Source organism: Aptenodytes patagonicus, chromosome 1, assembly GCF_965638725.1.
Source record: "Aptenodytes patagonicus chromosome 1, bAptPat1.pri.cur, whole genome shotgun sequence".
Classification (NCBI taxonomy): Eukaryota; Metazoa; Chordata; class Aves; order Sphenisciformes; family Spheniscidae; genus Aptenodytes; species Aptenodytes patagonicus.
The window spans coordinates 79,251,642-79,268,562 of NC_134949.1; the positions used below are offsets into that span (position 1 = coordinate 79,251,642).

Genomic DNA, 16,921 nt, shown 5'->3' on the forward strand with positions numbered 1-16,921 from the left:
CATTTAGGAGACCGGTTCCGGAGGTAATTGGAGTGGGAGCCTGGAGCAGATGGCCTAACACACTGGCCTTTGCCAGTGGGTTATGAGCTTGATGCGATCATGAATATGTAGAAAGGTGTCAGGGATGTTGCCCTTCTGAGGGCTGAAAAGATCTTGGCTAAATCCCAGCAAGACAGGAGGAGAAACCCTGGAGCAGATTGCAACAGAATAAAAATTGAGACCCTTCCTCCTGTTACTTGAAACGTTTTCTCTGATACAGGCCAAGGACTTTGAAATAATATGTGCACCTTCACTAAGTCTTCTGAATTATTCCTATGTTATTTTTGTCTGGTTTTAATTGGTTGAATATCTGTGGGCTCATTCTGCTGTTACTTCGGTGTTTGTAAGCTTTCAGATTCACTGCATGTGCCCTTGTGTTCATATTTGTATTTGTGACTCTCCTGAAGTTTTACAGGACATAGCACGTCTTCAGAGATTGTTATTCATTATTTAAAACCCGCTGAATTGGAATCCAAATTCTATCCATTCTCTGTTGGCCATTATTTATTTTCCATTCATAAACTTATATCAAGTAACACCAGGCAGCATTCAGGCAGCGCAGCAGCCAAGAGGCGAAGTAAGCCATTCACAAACACATCTCGGGCTGATAGTCACCCGTAGACACTGGTTGGTGAGTCATACTGAGCAGCAAATACGGCCTGAACATCAGGATCCTTTCACATGCTGAAGGAAGTGTTGCAATTTTACTCATTTGATCTTCATATTGCTCTCTGGAGGCTTTCATCCCAACTGTTTCTTTTTACAATAATTCGGGGACATGTTATGAAATCTGGAATTCTGCTAAATTCAAGCCAACTTCTTGCTCAGTATGACATTTAGGATCTTAATTCTGCAACAAGATACGTCAAACATATGGCCACATAGCAACACACTAAAATGTGAATTTACTTCGAGTTGCAAGCGGAATCCCACACATGAGTATACAGGGCCCTGCTCAGACAACGCAGGAGCATGCACGCTGCAGTTCTAAGTGGAAGGGAGACTACAGCTCCACGGGGTTTTCCGGTCACCTCTGCAGCCTTATAAGTCCATTTGTGGGTGAAAGTGCAGAATTAACAGCTAAGGGCAAAAGATTTTGCCTGTGTGTGAATCTTACTATGCTAGTTATAATGTGACCTTTCCCTGGATAATGGCAAGTGCCAGGGAGGGGGTGAGGAAAGAGATACAAACATCTTCACTATGAATATTTCTTGTTGAAAATAATCCTGGAAGAAATATTTCTGCGAGACTCAGTTTCACCTTTTTCTGAACCCTGTTGGTATTGCTTAGATGGCAGTGACACCCTGTGGTACCAGCCGCTGGTGCAGCACTCAGGCGGTAGTTCGTTCAGGAAGTCAGTATAAGATGCAATAACAAAAAGTCTAGGGATGTTTTTAATTCATCTTCACAGACCGCATCCTCCATCCTCCCTGAGTGCCTTTGCGCTAAGCAGGATGTACCTTTCTGGATCTAAATGTCCTGGAAGTAGCTACTGCCTCTTTCTGAGCATTTGTGCAGTGCCTGCATGGTGGGTCTCTCTGGTTCGACTCACATCTCTTGGCTTTACAGTAAGAGGAATCAGCTGTAGTAACAAACCAGTATTGCATCACGGTGCACCTTTGCTATATAACTTAGTGAAAATGCTTGCTGCCTTTCTGCTTGCCCCGGTGAGCAAGGAAAGCTTCTGGTTGGAGGGGACAGTGCTCATCTTAGGTATTTCCTCTCTTTCAGGGGGTTCACGAGTCGAAAGGTGTGACTGAAGATTATTTGAAACTGGAATCCCTGATCCAGAAAGTTGTTTCGCCTTACTTGGGCACATACGGTCTGTATTCCAGCGATGGACCCTTCACGCACTCTTCCTGTATCTTGGGTAAGAATAACAGAGACTCGATTTGACATAGCACAGAGGGCTTCACCAAAACCTTGGTCCACACAGGGCCAGGGCCCACACGAGAGGAGACTGCCAGTATTGACGCAATGCGGTCAGGCTCCTTTTCTAAGGCCATGCTCTTTGCAATGTGCAAAGTCACAGTGAAACTTGCCGGTGGTGGAAGATGAAAACAGATCATCGTAACAGCGCTCATTAATAAATCTGTGAATCTAGAGTGTGTTTAGCATTTCCATTCTACCTTTTAATGAGAGCGCTTTAACACAGGATGCTTTATGGACAGTGAGAGGAAGAAGCAAGAAGCCATTTCTAGAGTGCCGAGTAGTGTCTGTTCATTAGTGCACAAAGATCATACAAGGCTGTTTCAAGCAGGGGAGAGAGTAGGAATTTGTCTTAGAAAAGACTAATGGATAAGCCTTCAAACACGTAAAAGCTTTCTGCAGAGTGGAAAGTAATAAGCTGTTCTCCATCCCACTGGAGATAAGAAAAATAGAGTGGACCATGTGTAGCAGGGGAAATTCAGATTACATGGAAGGAAGAATCTCTAATGTCACGTAAACCACCTCTGGAGGCTGTTGAATCTTCCCTGCTAGAGGCGCTATATACATGTCACATACATAGGCATCCATAAGGAGCAAGGTGGGTAAACGTGGTCCTGCCTGGTGGCGGAGGCTGAGTGACCTTCTTGAGTCCCTTCCAGCTTGTTTTCTATGATTCTTTGAGCTCTGAAGCATTCAGTGTCTTCCGTGAAGGCAAGATTTGGCCAAGATGAAGGTCTTCTGAATATCCCACATAGTAATTCAAACTGTTGAAAATGCAAGGGGGATACTACCAGTGTAAATCAAAAAGGAAATGTGGTAGTACCTGAATATTTTAATGTAAATACTGTGATGGCCTCCTTGAGAAAACAGAGGGGAAAATAAGTTCAATTGTGTGTTTTCTATGCAGTCAATTTAATCTGTTTTCTTGTCAGAAATGGTCAATAAAGTAGTTGATTGTCCCTTGAAGCTGAATGGAAAAATGGATGTATTGCAGTAGGCATTTAAGAAACAAATCAGTTTTACGGGAATAAATAGAGGCCAGTTATTTACGGAAAATGGTTCAGGATTACTACTTCGTATTTATTGCTTGCCATTAAAAGGCCACAAGCATTTAAATGGAGCCCCAAATTGACGTTTTCCGAATACAAGCTTTTGTATGTCAGGACAGAAAAAACGCACCCAAAGAGAATAAAACTCCAGGGAAATGGATTGTTAGAAAATGAATGTTGTATTACATGACTGCAGAAGATACGAAGGTTTTGATGAACCGGGCACTTCCCCTTGCTGCGGTCTGGGGTGTAGATCTGTAGCAGTACCCCTGAATAGGTCTTACTATAGTCAATGAACTTGGATCCAAGGGAGCTGAGCGCATAAGTCTCTGCTGCTTTTAAACTAACGCATCTAGTTCTGCCCAACTGTTTTGGTAGCATGATTTAAAGCTGTGACATATTGTCCTTGGGACTGGTGAGGCCACTGACCTCTTTTCTTCCCCGTCTGACCAACACACCCAGCCTTCCCTTCCAGCCAAGCCTTGGTGTGACCAAAAGCCAGAGTTCCTGTGGCAGGGCAGCCCCAGGGAACCTTTTCTGTTTGCCAGGTCAAACTCCTAACAAAGAAAAAGTCCAAAAGTGAACTTGGCTCAGCTGATTTCACTGCTGAGGCAGACACAACTGCAAAATACAATCTTAAGTACAGAAACTGGCTTTTTTCGTAGTACGGCATATGATTGGAATTTGTGTCCAGGTAAGCACGTAATTATACATAAGTATAATTTTAGAAGAGACTGGCATTTCTAAAGGAAATTGCGTGGTTTTCAGGGGAACATATACAAGCATCCTGATTTAAAGCAGTTAGTTCATATGCAGTGGCTGTGGTTGACTTCCAGAGCATAACTTGATTCCCTTCTCCAGTCGTGCCCCTTTCATGGGGTTGGCAAAGTGAGAGTAGCAGGAAGAGAGCTTCAAAAGTGAGACCTATTATTCACACTACTTTTTTCTTTAGCACAAGTGAGTCTGAGCACTGAGGCCTGCAAAAAGTTTGCGTGATGGTCGTTTTGATCTAGCTGCCGGAGAGCACTCCAGCCCTAAACCACTGGTGGCGGATCTCCGTGCTGACTTGCTGCCACCTGCTGCTCATTCTTTGGAAAGAGCCCACTTGTTTAACAGCAGCATTCGTACAATCACTGCTGGATCGAGTGCAGGTTTGTCCCCCAAAAAGGTTGCTGTGGGCACTGCCCTCCAGTTAACATTTCCAAACACTCTTCGTGCTCTCTCCTTGTATGGTCTCTGAATGGTGCTTTGAATTTAAGTTTTTCCAGAATTATTAGTAAGACTGCCTGTCTTAATTCTTGTGCCCCAAATCTGAAGAGACCCGATTTTCCCAGGGTGGGTGGAAAAGTTAGATTTCAACTACTAGAAATTAGTGATGACCTTTATAGCCTGAACAAGAACAGACTTGCACTTTCTGTTCTTGTCTAAAGAAAGTGTTTGCAATTGTCTATCAGGTCTCCCACAATATTTACTGTTTTACTCCAGCTGCTGAAGTTGTATGAATATAAGAGTATCTCAGCTATTATTTGTAAAGATATGTTTGGGGTCTTCAATATGCTGAAGAAATCTAGGAAATCTGAATCCTGTGGATCTATAAAACCAGCAAAATGTATTCTTGAATGACAAAAACTTTTTTAAACAGAAAAGCTCGTGAATATTCAGGTCTTGACTTTTCTTTTGAACACTTGTAATCATTAGTACCACAAATATGGGAGACTTTGTAGATATGACTCTGGATCTTTCTCTATTTACAGAGAAGCGGTTCTTCAGGCGTTCAAAATCAGGTGACATCCTTGCCAAGAACCCCGTGGTGCGATCAAAAAGCTACAACAATCCACTGCTGACGCCAGTGGCCGAGTATGAAACCGAGGGCATGGCTGCCAATGGAACGGGCATCCGAAGGCACTCTGTTTCAGAAATGACCTCCTGCCTGGAGCTACAGGGGTACTCCAACCTCACCACCATCATGGACAACGGTTCCAAGAGCTCCATGACGGCCACGAAAAGCTCTCTGTCAGGGGACCAGGAGAGGCCCAGCACTGGGTCAGTGCAATGCTCTAGCAAACTCAGCACAGTTGAGCAACAGAAAGGACTCTTCCACTCGATGGACGACCCACATAGGTCTTTTGAGCTGGACAGGGACCCTGCCTTGATTCCAGTTCCTTCTTCCAGCCCTGAGAACATAGTGGATCAGATTTTGGAGTCGATCGACTCTGATTCTGAAGGCATTTTTATTGATTTTGGCCGAGGCTGTTCCAATTCATCAGCATACAATGTGGATGTGAACAGACAGAGCATCATGTGAAGGACATTGGGAGACAAACCTTGGGTTTTAATATTATATATGAAAGTTACTAACACATTGAGTCGGACTATGGGCAAGCTATATATGTCTAGGGCAGAACCTCTGTTGTAGGTCATCACAGCTGTACTGAAGTACACAAAAGTTTACAGCAGGTGGGAATCTGCTGTGAGGGGGGAGAAACTCCAACCACTTCTCCCTGTCCCTGTCACTCTGCAGTCAGATTTCTTATTGTCTTTATAAACTTAGGGGTACACAAGCTGACAAGTGTCTGGTAAAATGCTATTAGTGCAGCTGGCAGTGTTCGTTCAGTAAAACAGCCTAGCACATAGCTGTGTTCACTTTAAATTTTCTCAAGAGATTTCCTGTAAATGGCAGGTTGTTCTCTGAACTGTAACACTTCAGCCAGAGTAAAAACATAGCCTTTTAAAAAAAACCAAAAAAACCCCAGAGGCTGTGGGCCTTCGTGCCACAGAATACAGTGATAAAGAAGTCTCTTTTAATCTTTTTCTTGTACATCTTGTATGCACTCCTTTGCCTAATGGTGAGTTAGAGTTCTTGAAGAAAGGCAAATAAACAGAAATGTGCTACCTGATGTCACACGATACCTCATGTCTCATGTTCTGTTTCACAGCCAATACCTTGTGTCTGTGAGCGAGTTGTCTTGAAACTGGCTTCTAAGGCCGTGTTAATTTGCTCTGAATGTGGCACTTCCAAGAAATCTGTGCACTGTTGACTCCTGGAGCATCCATTGTATGGAGAGATTCCAGCAGAATTCAACTTACTTGTTTGCTAAATAAATAAAAATATGGCCTCTCGGTGGAAATCCTCATTATATATTTATATTCTTAAAGAAATACAATAATGCATATATTGTCAATTATGTATTGATATTTGGGGAGTGTGAACCTTGCAGCTCTTCTCATCCTGAGCACTCCCAGCTCTTTGAGTCTCCCTTGCAGTAACACGGTGTTGTAAGAGCTGTGTCAGCGGTTTTACAGAGGATTGATGCACATGATACTAAGGTGAAGTAGAAGTCCTGATGCCTGACAGATGTTTGATCGGACGGTTTTACAGTGAAGAAAGAGCTACTTCAGGTCACTCCATTCAAGGCATCTCCTCTGGAGGAGAGAGTCAGTAACTCCTGAGCTGCTCAGCAGAGACTTGTCCTCAGTTCGGTCTGGCAGCACCTGGCGCTTAGCTCAGATGCTCAAGGACTCTCCAGCTTCGCTCTGCACTTGCACTGCTGACCCCAACATTCGCCAAACTCTTCCCCGGGTTTTGATTACGTTTCTAGGCTCAAGGCCCCACTTCTGATACTTAATTTCCTTTGGCCTCACTACTTGATCTTTTGGAAACTGTGAGCTCAGTCTTTTGCTACTGCCCTGCTTCACTGCTGGAGATTTCAGCTTCTGGGTGGATGTGCAGGCTCCCCATAACACACAGATTTGAGAACCTCAGAAGCCAGCTGAGACAGGAGCCCCATAAGCGAGGCAGAGGTTTGGTGTCTGTTTTGCTTCTTTGTGTTTGGCATGTTCAGCTGTGCAGCCTCCCCTACAGGTAGGCACTTAAGTTAGGTCATACTTAAAAGTTTCTTTAAACAGAGACAAATAATTGCTTCTATGTCCCAATGGTCTCAAACCTAACAGCCAGGGACCACACCTGGTTGGGACCATCCGATGTGGGGCAGAGTCAGTGTGGAAGTACTTGACACCAACTGGTGGAAATCCAGGTGCTCTCCCTCAGCGAGAGCAGCTCCGGTGCCTGGGGGGATCTTTGAGGTCCAATAAACAAAACAGCTTAGGATGCAGCCCCCTAACTATCCCTCTGGATGTGCAACTAAAAGTTGCAGATTATCAGGTCACCCATCTGGCCGCTTCCTGGCCATGGCGATGCCTGTACAATCCCGCAGTTGTGCACCGGGGCACACTCGGGAGTACTTCGCTCCCAAAGGGGCTGAGTATGTTGGCAGCTCGCTTACATCTGAGGTGTATCTGGTTCCTACCAACTGGTTGGTGCTACCAATGGGTGTTTGCTCACCCCCTCCTAGCTGGGGGGCATGGTGAGCCCGCAGTCTCAAGTCACGTTTGTTGCTGCATTTGGTGCTGTGCAAACCACAGGAGAGAGGAGGTCTCACTGAACTTGGATCCAATACACGACAGGATCGGTGATTTCCAAAAGTGCCTTAAAGTGGTACAAGCCCCCATTCTGGCGCCCTCGGTCTCCACCCTCATCCCTTCTGACAAATGCTGTTCAGTTTCCTGAATTATTATTTAGGTTGGAGAAAAAGAGCAGCCACAGCCTTGTTCTAAGGACACAGTGCAGGGGAGGAGAAGATAGATTGAAACCCCTACAAGAAAATTTAAAAAAATACAGTGGATCAAGGCCTCTGCACACCTTCTTCCCTTAGGGAACATTCAATGTAATAGGAGTCATAAGCTTAATTATTGGAGAATTTTTAAGCACAGTTTCAACTGAGGCTAGGACCCTTCCCACCTGAGCTTTTGCACAGTTAGTGCCCTCCCCTATGATAGCAGACCCTGAATCCCCTGGTATGCTGGCAACGAATTAACCTCTCCCACCTTGCATGCATGGAGCTAGTGAATGAAAATCCTCCTCTAGCTGTTTTAGAAGGTTATTTAAAGATTGGGTTCAAGACAGTGACCACGTAAGAGGAGTATTCCTAACAGCCACCTCAGAAAGCCTCAAAGAGGAGCAGGATTTAGGAAATAGTCTTGTCTTCAGCGTTTCCTCTTGGCCAAGGCAGCCTGGCGCTTGTGGTAAAAGCCTGTTCTTGGACACTTCGCCTTCCCACATGTGCTGCATGGGGAACCAGCTATCCCAGAGCGTTGTAGCATTGCAGGCCAGCACTTCCAATCTAGCTTTACATTTCTAACTCTTACACTTAAAGTGGGCTCTTTAGGGTCAAAGCTCTAGCAGCAGAAAGATCTAACGGTAGGCTTTTCATTAGCAGCACATAGACTCTTCAGCAGATACAGACCAAGCCCTGCTCAGCAGGACCACACTGGAGAATGGGAGAAGAGAAAAGCCAAGCCTCGCCCAGCCCCACCCCACCCCCAAAACTGATTACCAGCTGTGATAGGGTTGAATGAGTATTTAAGGAAGTTGGGCTCAGACCTGTTGAGACTCATTACTTGTTGTTAGGTGTTGGGATGTTCTGCGAGTGCTGCTGAGCTGAAATAAAAGGCTATATTTATCCTCTTTAGGATGAAGAGGCTCTCAATTGGCTTCAGTTAAAGTAAGTTAACCTGATGATGCTGTAACGGAACAGGCTGAGCTCTGCTGTTGCTGTGGTTTAGAGCTTGCTGAACTAAACTTGCCTCTGCTAGCAAATGTGGTATTCACCGAAGTGTTTTGTCTGCTATGCTAAAGCTCTGCTACTGGGGTAATGACTAAAGAATGAGCAAATGCATTCTGGCTCTAAGGGTTCAAACTGCAGTTTCAGGGCTATTTTTGAATTACAGAAAACATTATAAACTCAGCAGGCTTGCTATGAAGAGCCTGAAAATCTGAAGTCAGAGTTAAGTTCCCTACTGCAATGGTGATAGGGTGGCATTTTGTCTCTCCTTCAAGTTTATATTAAAATACAGGCAGATATATAAAAATAGGCAGATATGACTGTAAATTGAAAAACTGGGTGTGGTGGTCTAGCTGATTCCTGTGAAAGCCACCATCTCTGTTGTCCTCAGTGATGAAGTTTGTCACCAACTCATTCCCCAAGAAGTGGCATGAGTCGGGGCACTACATATTCTGTAGAAAGACGTAGGTGGAGCTGTGCTCTAGCTCTGTGCTTTGAGCCCTTGTGCAGGTCTGGTTTGGAGTCGCAAGATCACGCGTGTGAATGTGCAAGGTGTGGAGGGGCATGGAGTCAGATGCAGCCCTGGGAGGACAGATCATGTGAGTGATGCAGAGCCAGGCGCGTGCGGGCAATCGAAGCTCGGTGTGCCAGTGTTCAGTGACTTTAAATGCTGCACAGATGTGAGATTCCCCTAATTTGTGATCCTTCTACTCGTAATCCCAATGCAGACAAGTCAGGGATGTGGTCTTCTTAGAGACAAATCATGGAGTCATTGCAAAGGAAGAATGTGTATCAAAGAGTAGTGCAGGTTCTTGCCAAAATATATTTATGAAGTGATGGCTTTCAGCCTTCAAATGCTGCTGCGTGGCAGTGTCCCAGTGCACCAGTGATACTCGGGCTTTGTCCCTAAGGGGGCATTCTCAGTATGCCAGTTATTCCTCTTCACCCTTCCTTTGTTATGGTAAACTGTGGCATTTGATATCCTAATCCGAAAATAAAAAGCGCTCTGCTCTTTCCCTGGTTGGGATGGGTTCCAAAACCCTACGAGGGATAATACAGAGCAACAGATAGCACTTACAGCTCCCGTCATCTGGCACGGCAGGGTGAATGTTACACAAGCAAAAGGAACTGGGAGACTAAACTAGTGAACAGCTGCTGAGCTCTGTGGAGAAGTAATACTGCTCCCTGGAGCACAACTGGAGATAGCAGAAAAATTGACTGCAAATAATGCTGCCCAAATAGAGGCCTCTTTTTGGTAGAAATGGGGAAAATGACTTTCCATTATTCAATTACCTGCTGGCAAGCTGCTTTTGATAGTGCTTTTGACTAAAACAAACGCGCTTGCTGATACCATCTGAACCACTAAGCTGTGGTGACAGAAGAGCTGTGGGCCGCCTTCTTCTAGGGCTACCCCCTTCTAGGTCCGCCATACAGGCATGCAAGTATGTGAAAATATCCGATCTCTCTCTAAAGTTCTGAGTAGAGATGTATGGATTGCCCCTTTATTAGGATAATATCCTGTAAGAACATCTTGGAAATACAGTTGTCAGAAAGCCCTCAGTGTTATTTTTGAGCTCTGGTCTGCAGAGGTGTGACTGTCATTCCAGAACTTTGAGAAAAGTAACAAAATTTGGGGGTGGGGGAGGAACAGAAACCCAGATAACAATCGAGCTGGCAGTGCTGCAAATAACATAGGCAGCCATTTTAATAATAAATAAATCCTTGCCACCATGTCCTCCAGGAGAATAAAATGCTTGGTTTACAATTGAAGTCTTGTTTGCACCTTTCCCCAAAGGAAAAAATATACTTCTAAAAAGGGAATAAATATATCTTTGCATCAAAGAGCCTTCTGACATCCCTTTTTCTTCATGTGGCGTGGTAGCCACAGCAGCAGATTGCTGTGCTCAGTGGTTTGCAAGTTCCTAGACTCCTCTTCCAGTGCAAAGCAAGGAGAGTCTCAAAGAGCAGGCCAGCATCTCAAGCTGGGCGCAGGGTGCCAAGAAAGCAGCTGTGTCATTGTGTCCTCTAAAATCCAACTCAGGTTAGAGCTGCTCGAGGCAGTTTATTTGTCTCAACTGGCAGCAGGCTTCAGAAAACCACAGGCCACCTGATGTTTGTTGGGCTGCTGCGGATCGGCTGCCAGCCCACCCTTCCTAGGAAGGTGATGTGGAGAAGAGCTGCCAGGGAATAGCTGCTGGAGGCATCCAAGGTGGCTCCTGGTCCCTCCATATGGCCAGAAGGACCTCAGGCTTCTGCCTGTTTTCTGATGTTACTGACGGATTAGGGATCTCTGAGGGACTGAGGTTATACCAAATGATTGAACTCCCCGAGCTATTGAGAGAAGTTCCAGAAAGTATTTTGTGTGGTCCCAGGATACTGCAAACGAGTGGACACGAACTTTCCTAGGTGCTCTGTGTTGGCCTTGTTGCTCCATCAAAACCAATGTTTAAACTCAACTGGTTTCATCAGACTCAGAATTAGGCATTGTCTGTCTGAAATCCCCTACCTGGCTTAAAGCTGCTGCTTAGTCCTCTGTCACCCTCAGAAGCCACGTTTTGGGGAGATCTGCAGAAAGGATTTAGCTTTGACCTGCTGTCTCAATGTCATAATTACGCTGGCATTTTAATATTCTTCAGGCAAGTAACAGGACTAGTAATTAAATAATGAAAACAGCCTATTCTTTCACAAATGGTGCACCCCTCAGGTCTTGCATAATTGGATTAGCAAATTGGCTGCTTGCCTGCCTATAGCAGGATTGCCTACCTGAGAGAGGAACTGCCAGGATGCTCCGCCAAAGCCAGAGGAGAGGGAAGGGAAAACTGGGTGTGTGAACAGCCATGGAACTGCTGGGCTAATAAACCTGCCAGAAGTTTATTGTTAGTTAGTTGCCTTTGTAAAATGAGGTAGCGGGGGCTAAGTTTATACTTCTGTTACTGAAGGTCTGTGTCAGCATTTTCACCTTAAGATTGCTGACTCTTCCAGAACGTACTTATTTCCTAATTATTTTAGGATGATTTTTTCCTTCCCCTTGCAAAAGCAAATAGTTAGCCTTAGGCAGAATTTTAGCTAGATTTCAAAATGCATTCCCTTTATAAACCCTAGCCCTCTGAACTCTGGTTTTGGAAATCAGGATTTAAAGGGAATTCTTAGGGCACTGGTGTTGTCTTTACAATGAAGATTAGTCTTGGGATCAGATTGCTGGGCTGGAACTCAGAGACTGGGATGGCTTAATTTCATGTCCTCCACAGGCTTTTTGCATAGATTTAAGTCACTTAATAGCTCTATACCTCTTCAGAACATGGGGATAATGTTCTTACCTGTCTTTCTTATAATCCACTAGACAATTTAAAATGTCTGTTGCTTAAAGGTTTCATGATAAAGCGTGCACAACAAGAGGAGAGGAGGCAGTGTACTGGAGAATGATTGAATATAAATTAGCAATGCAACCCTAACTTTTGTGTATAGAACTTTGTTGCCATCATATTCTTTTAATGTAGCTGCACCACTGATTTAGGTCTATATATGCTAATTGAGTCTTATTTATGATCCAGTCCCTATCTATCTTCATGCCTTGTTTGGCTTTCCTCCTCAATAGCAATCTTCACTGACACGTTTACAATGACACTAGGCTCTGTTTCTTTAGCTGATATTACCTCTTTAACACTCTGTGAGCTTTGAGCACTTCATGGGGTTTTTTTCTTTCAATCCGTCTTACTTTGTTCTTATCAGCATCAAGCTTCTTATTGCCCATTACTCTAAATAGTTTAGGTCCCTCTGAAATTCCTCATGTTCTGTCCCGAACATATTCAGTAACCCCCAGGAGCAAATATCTCTGCTTCACGCTTCATCCATCTCTTCCAATCAAAAAATTGGAAGGCATTAGGCTTGATTTCCAAGGAGGAAAAATTATCTTCCCACTTGCAGTAGTTTTGTGGAAAATTGAGATCATAATGTTCTGTTCTTTATGATCACTTGAACTGTTTTTTCCCAGATACAGATGTACAGGTTGCTAGTTTATAAGTGTTTGGATCATACCCTCGGGCTTATGTTAAAATACAGGTATGGTACTTGTGCTCTCCAGTTCTCTACAGTAACGTCTGTCTTGCATAAATACTCCATTTGCTGTGAATTATTAAGCCACTTCATTCTTAAACCTCATGGAGATGCAGTCATCTGGGATGGTAACACACTACAGGAAGCTGGAGAAGTTGGTAACCTCTTGGGGTATCCACAAGCAATCTCTTTACACGGTAAGATAGAGCAGTAAAAGTAGAAATGAAAATGCTGCACCTAAAAATTGGAAGCAGAATGGCATGTGGGTGCTAGAGCAGACAAAAGATGCAAACCATTTAAAGGCAAAACTTAACTGACTTAAAATGCAGCCAAGATCTCACCCCACACCTGCACCAACAGCTTTGCAATGTCCCTATTGTTAAACCTTCTTCAAGCCTCTCTGGGGGAGGAGGGTGAACAGAAATTATTCTGATGAAAAAATTGTGCAGAGCTCTGAGTGGATAATTTTGTAAGGCTTGTGAGGGGAGGAATTTGTCAGGGTAAGGGTGGAAAACATTTTCAGTTTCACTGGTTCAATTTAAATCCTGATTTGTCATACAAATGTTCCAAATCTTTGGCAAAATTGGCTTTTAAAATTATTTTTAATTGCTTTTTGTGTCATCTACTCCAGAAGTGAGGAGTGGTGACAGTTGAGTACATTTTATCCACTTGAGTACTGCCTGGTTTGCTAGTGGTACCAGCTTTCTGAAGAAAACTCCAGATTTCCAGGGCACGTTGACTGAGAGGAGGAAGAAAGGGCTTTGTTGCACAAACATTCCTGCAACTCCCCAGCTGCTGCTGTGCACAGCAAGGGGGAAGGCGATCGGCTGCGCTCTCTGGGATATGATGAACATTGCTGAGAAGAACAGGCTTGGGATGTTAGTTATTTTCTAAATTCACTTCTCCCTTCCTTGGGTCAAACACCAAGACTCTGTTCATGCACAAAACGGCATTTGGGTGCCAAGATCCAAGGTGGCATTTGAAGTTTTACTCTGTCAGATGCAGATACATCCCAACGCATCTGGGGCAGCGCTAGTCCCCCACCTCCTCTTTTTCTTCTACTTCCTATAAACAAGTAATTACTGGTTATTGACAAACAGCTCTACTATTTTGAAATTGGCCTTGTATGGGTCAAGCCCTGGAAGGTACTACAGATGCATCCACAGTGTATGGATCCATCCAGATACTTCCACTAAGCGTGTCCATGGAGTATCAGGGAGCCTTCTGCAATCTGAGACTGCAAGCATCCAGCAGAGCTCAGGATCTGGACCTGTGAGTCTGGAATTAGCAAGTGATGAAGCAACAGAGGAAAACTGATGCCACACTTAGCAGGGAAAGAAACTGCACATTGATGCCTCCACTTGGCATGTACAGCCCGGAAGGACTACGCACTACTGTGCAGATTCAAGTGAATCCAACTTTCTGTCAGCCAGAATCGCTTAATGATTTGCTTACGCTGAAGAACTAATTTGATGTTCTACTTTTTGCATCTTCCAAAAGTTAGTCCTTAAATGTTGTGTGTGGGCGGAGGTTCTTGGCTGGTAATGCTGCAGCTTAAATGCTTCATTTTTAAATGCTCACAGCGGATGTATCAGTCTTGGTTCAGGTTGTAGGAGTATTCAAATATAGCACCAAGTCACTGCTAAACAGTCTCATACATATGAAGATATGATTCCTCCCCCCCCTTACTTTTGAAACTGTCATATGTCTTCCTCTTACTGGTTAAGTGGAGTTCAGGGATTTATGTGTGTGGTGGTGGGGTTTTTTTACTTGTTTGTTTTTTCCCAGAGGATGCTTTATAAATCAAACCTGAAGTCCTGCTTTTCTGCTCTTGGCACACACTGGGATTATCTCTCTGTCTTTTCTAATACAGGTGACTATACCGTTCTTATTTCTTCTTTTATACTGTAACCCTGCCAGCTAGCTCACTGGGACACTCGGTGACAAAAGCTGACCACTGGCTTCACGTAAGGAGGCGCTCCCTCAGCGGTGTGCCAGTGGCCAGGCTGCACGTTGAAGAAGGGAGAAATAACTGTAAACAGGACTGACTCAAAATGACTATGCTGTTTGCTCTTTCCACTGGAATTTCTCTTTTCCCTCATTAATCTAGCTGCTGCTGCCTTTCTAACCAATCTTGTTGACTCTACAAGCTACAAAGAAAGACACCACAATAATCTTGTTCAGGATGTGTTTCTTGGGCTCCTTTTTGCATGGCCAAGAAGCCTGTTGGTGAGGGAGGTGAAGATGGCAAGCAGATGCACCCAGAGCTGAGCCTCTCCTTGGAGGTACTCCTGTCGCAGCCTGGCTTGCAGAAGACAATTTCTGATCTCATATGGTCAAAAGTGGTGAACAGCTTCCTTCAGCAACACCTCCTCTTCTCTCTTCTCCAAACTAAAGCATATGTAGCAACTACACAGAGTAAGGAGTCTACTCAGCATAAACGCTTCCCCTTCCGGCAGTGGCTTTTCAGGAGGGCTACGCAGTGCAACGTTTGCTCAAGTCACTGCCACAAGCCGATGTTTTCCCAATGCAGGAGTCCAAAGGCAATTCTTGGAGGGGAGATCCTTCCTCACAACTGGCTGGGTAGCAGTCAGTCTTCAGACTAAGATTTTCTACAGTCTATTTCTGCAGGATTTCTATGGCCTCACCTCTGTGATTCCTTGGGTGAGCAGTGATACCAAGCCTACACCATTTCCCATTGGGATGAAAGGATCCTGCAGGTCCACTTCTTTGCCTCTCTCCATGTGCTCTCCAGGCCAAAATGCCTAGTCTATAGCAACAGATCAAATAAATCCACATTCCTGCCTCCAGATGCTGGCCCTCAGAAAATCAACGTATTTAAAATGTTAATTTATTACTGACAGTGGCAGCACTAACACCTTCTAGACAGCGGGCCCCTTCCTTGCTGGAGGGCTGTTGTGGAAGTAGTGTGCTCCCTGGTCTGGGGTGCCGGTCCTCTTCTGGGACGTGCTTTCCGCTCCAGAGCGGTGTGGTGCTGGGCTTGGTGCCAGCATGCACAGCACTTGTACTTAGCATGACAGGGAAATAATACTCAGAAAAATGTTAGTGAGAGTTGTACGGTTTTGTGAGGATGGGCTCTACTGCCTGTAAAGAAGAGCCGCCCCATTTATTGATTCCAACAGCTCAGTCCTGAGCCTCCGTTATCAAGAAACACGGATCCTTTGTGCATCTCTTAAGATCACTCATCAATAGACATCACTGCTTCTCTGCAGGCTCAGTGGTATCACAGCTCCCTTTAGGTGCTTCCTGGTTTTGCAGTGGATTAGGGCTTGTACAGTATTTCTGTGTTACTATCCAAACTGGCCACTGGATTGCACCATTGCTCCAAATAAATGCATCTGAAAGCAGTGCAGCATCTGAGAGCGGAGGAGCCAGCTCTGTATATAAAAGGCCTTTTGTGTTCTCACTTTCCAAAGTCCCTCTGAGAGAACAGCAGCAACATGCTGAGGTTGCTGCAAGAAAATCAGTCTCTGATCAAACTTGTATCTTCATTTGTGGGCTGATGGGGACTGAGAAACACGACAACCTTGGCACCCTTTGATTTCCTTGGGCCCTGGTTCCTGTGATATACTCAGCCACACACAGTCTGGTGATGAGCTGGGCAAGAGCCACTGCGTGGTGTTTCAGAAGAACGCCCCTTCTGTGGCCTCTCATCTCATGGTGAAGGTGAGAAGATTGAGCAACTTGGAGAACTAATTGCTCTTTTGAAAGACCCTGGTGAGAGGAAGAAACAGCAGAGGGGCAGCACAGAAAGGCAGAGTCCAGGCTGCCCAACACAGCTGTCACAGCAGGGCCATCTCCTGAGATGTGGAGAGCTGGGATGTGGAAGGCCCTTTTAATGAACTGGAGCAAATACCTCTTGCAATAGCTGTCTTGCTTCCACCTTGCGCGTCACCTCTCTAACCCCAAGCATGCCTGGAGTTGCTGATGTCTTCCCTATACCCCAGCCCAGGAGCCAGCAGCCTGAGACATGGGCACTGCCACAGGGCTGCTGAAGCTCGGTATCTAGAAGATCCATTTCTACAGAGAGATCAGATGACCCTCCTACAGATTTGGACCAGGGTTCCCACATGTAGCTCCTCTGCCTCAGGCACTCTGCAAGGCAGGGACCTCTACCATCGGTGTTCAGGTCCACCAATGGGTCTCCTCGGAGGTCTTTGGGCGAGCTTCCCCAGACCTGATCTGCCACAGCTTGTGCTTATATTGGAG

General features: G+C 45.0%; 1 protein-coding gene across 4 annotated transcripts in view; it reads left to right on the forward strand.

Moving 5' to 3' along the window:
* Positions 1–5,924, forward strand: part of PRR5 (proline rich 5) — a 91,685-nt gene extending 85,761 nt beyond the window's left edge. For all 4 annotated transcript variants that reach the window (XM_076344109.1, XM_076344128.1, XM_076344119.1 and 1 more), the window contains 2 exons: positions 1,771–1,909; positions 4,772–5,924. In XM_076344109.1, the coding sequence (XP_076200224.1) occupies positions 1,771–1,909; positions 4,772–5,322 (690 nt within the window). In that variant the 3' untranslated portion in view covers positions 5,323–5,924. The remainder of the gene's footprint in view (positions 1–1,770; positions 1,910–4,771) is intronic.
* Positions 5,925–16,921: the final 10,997 nt, after the last annotated feature.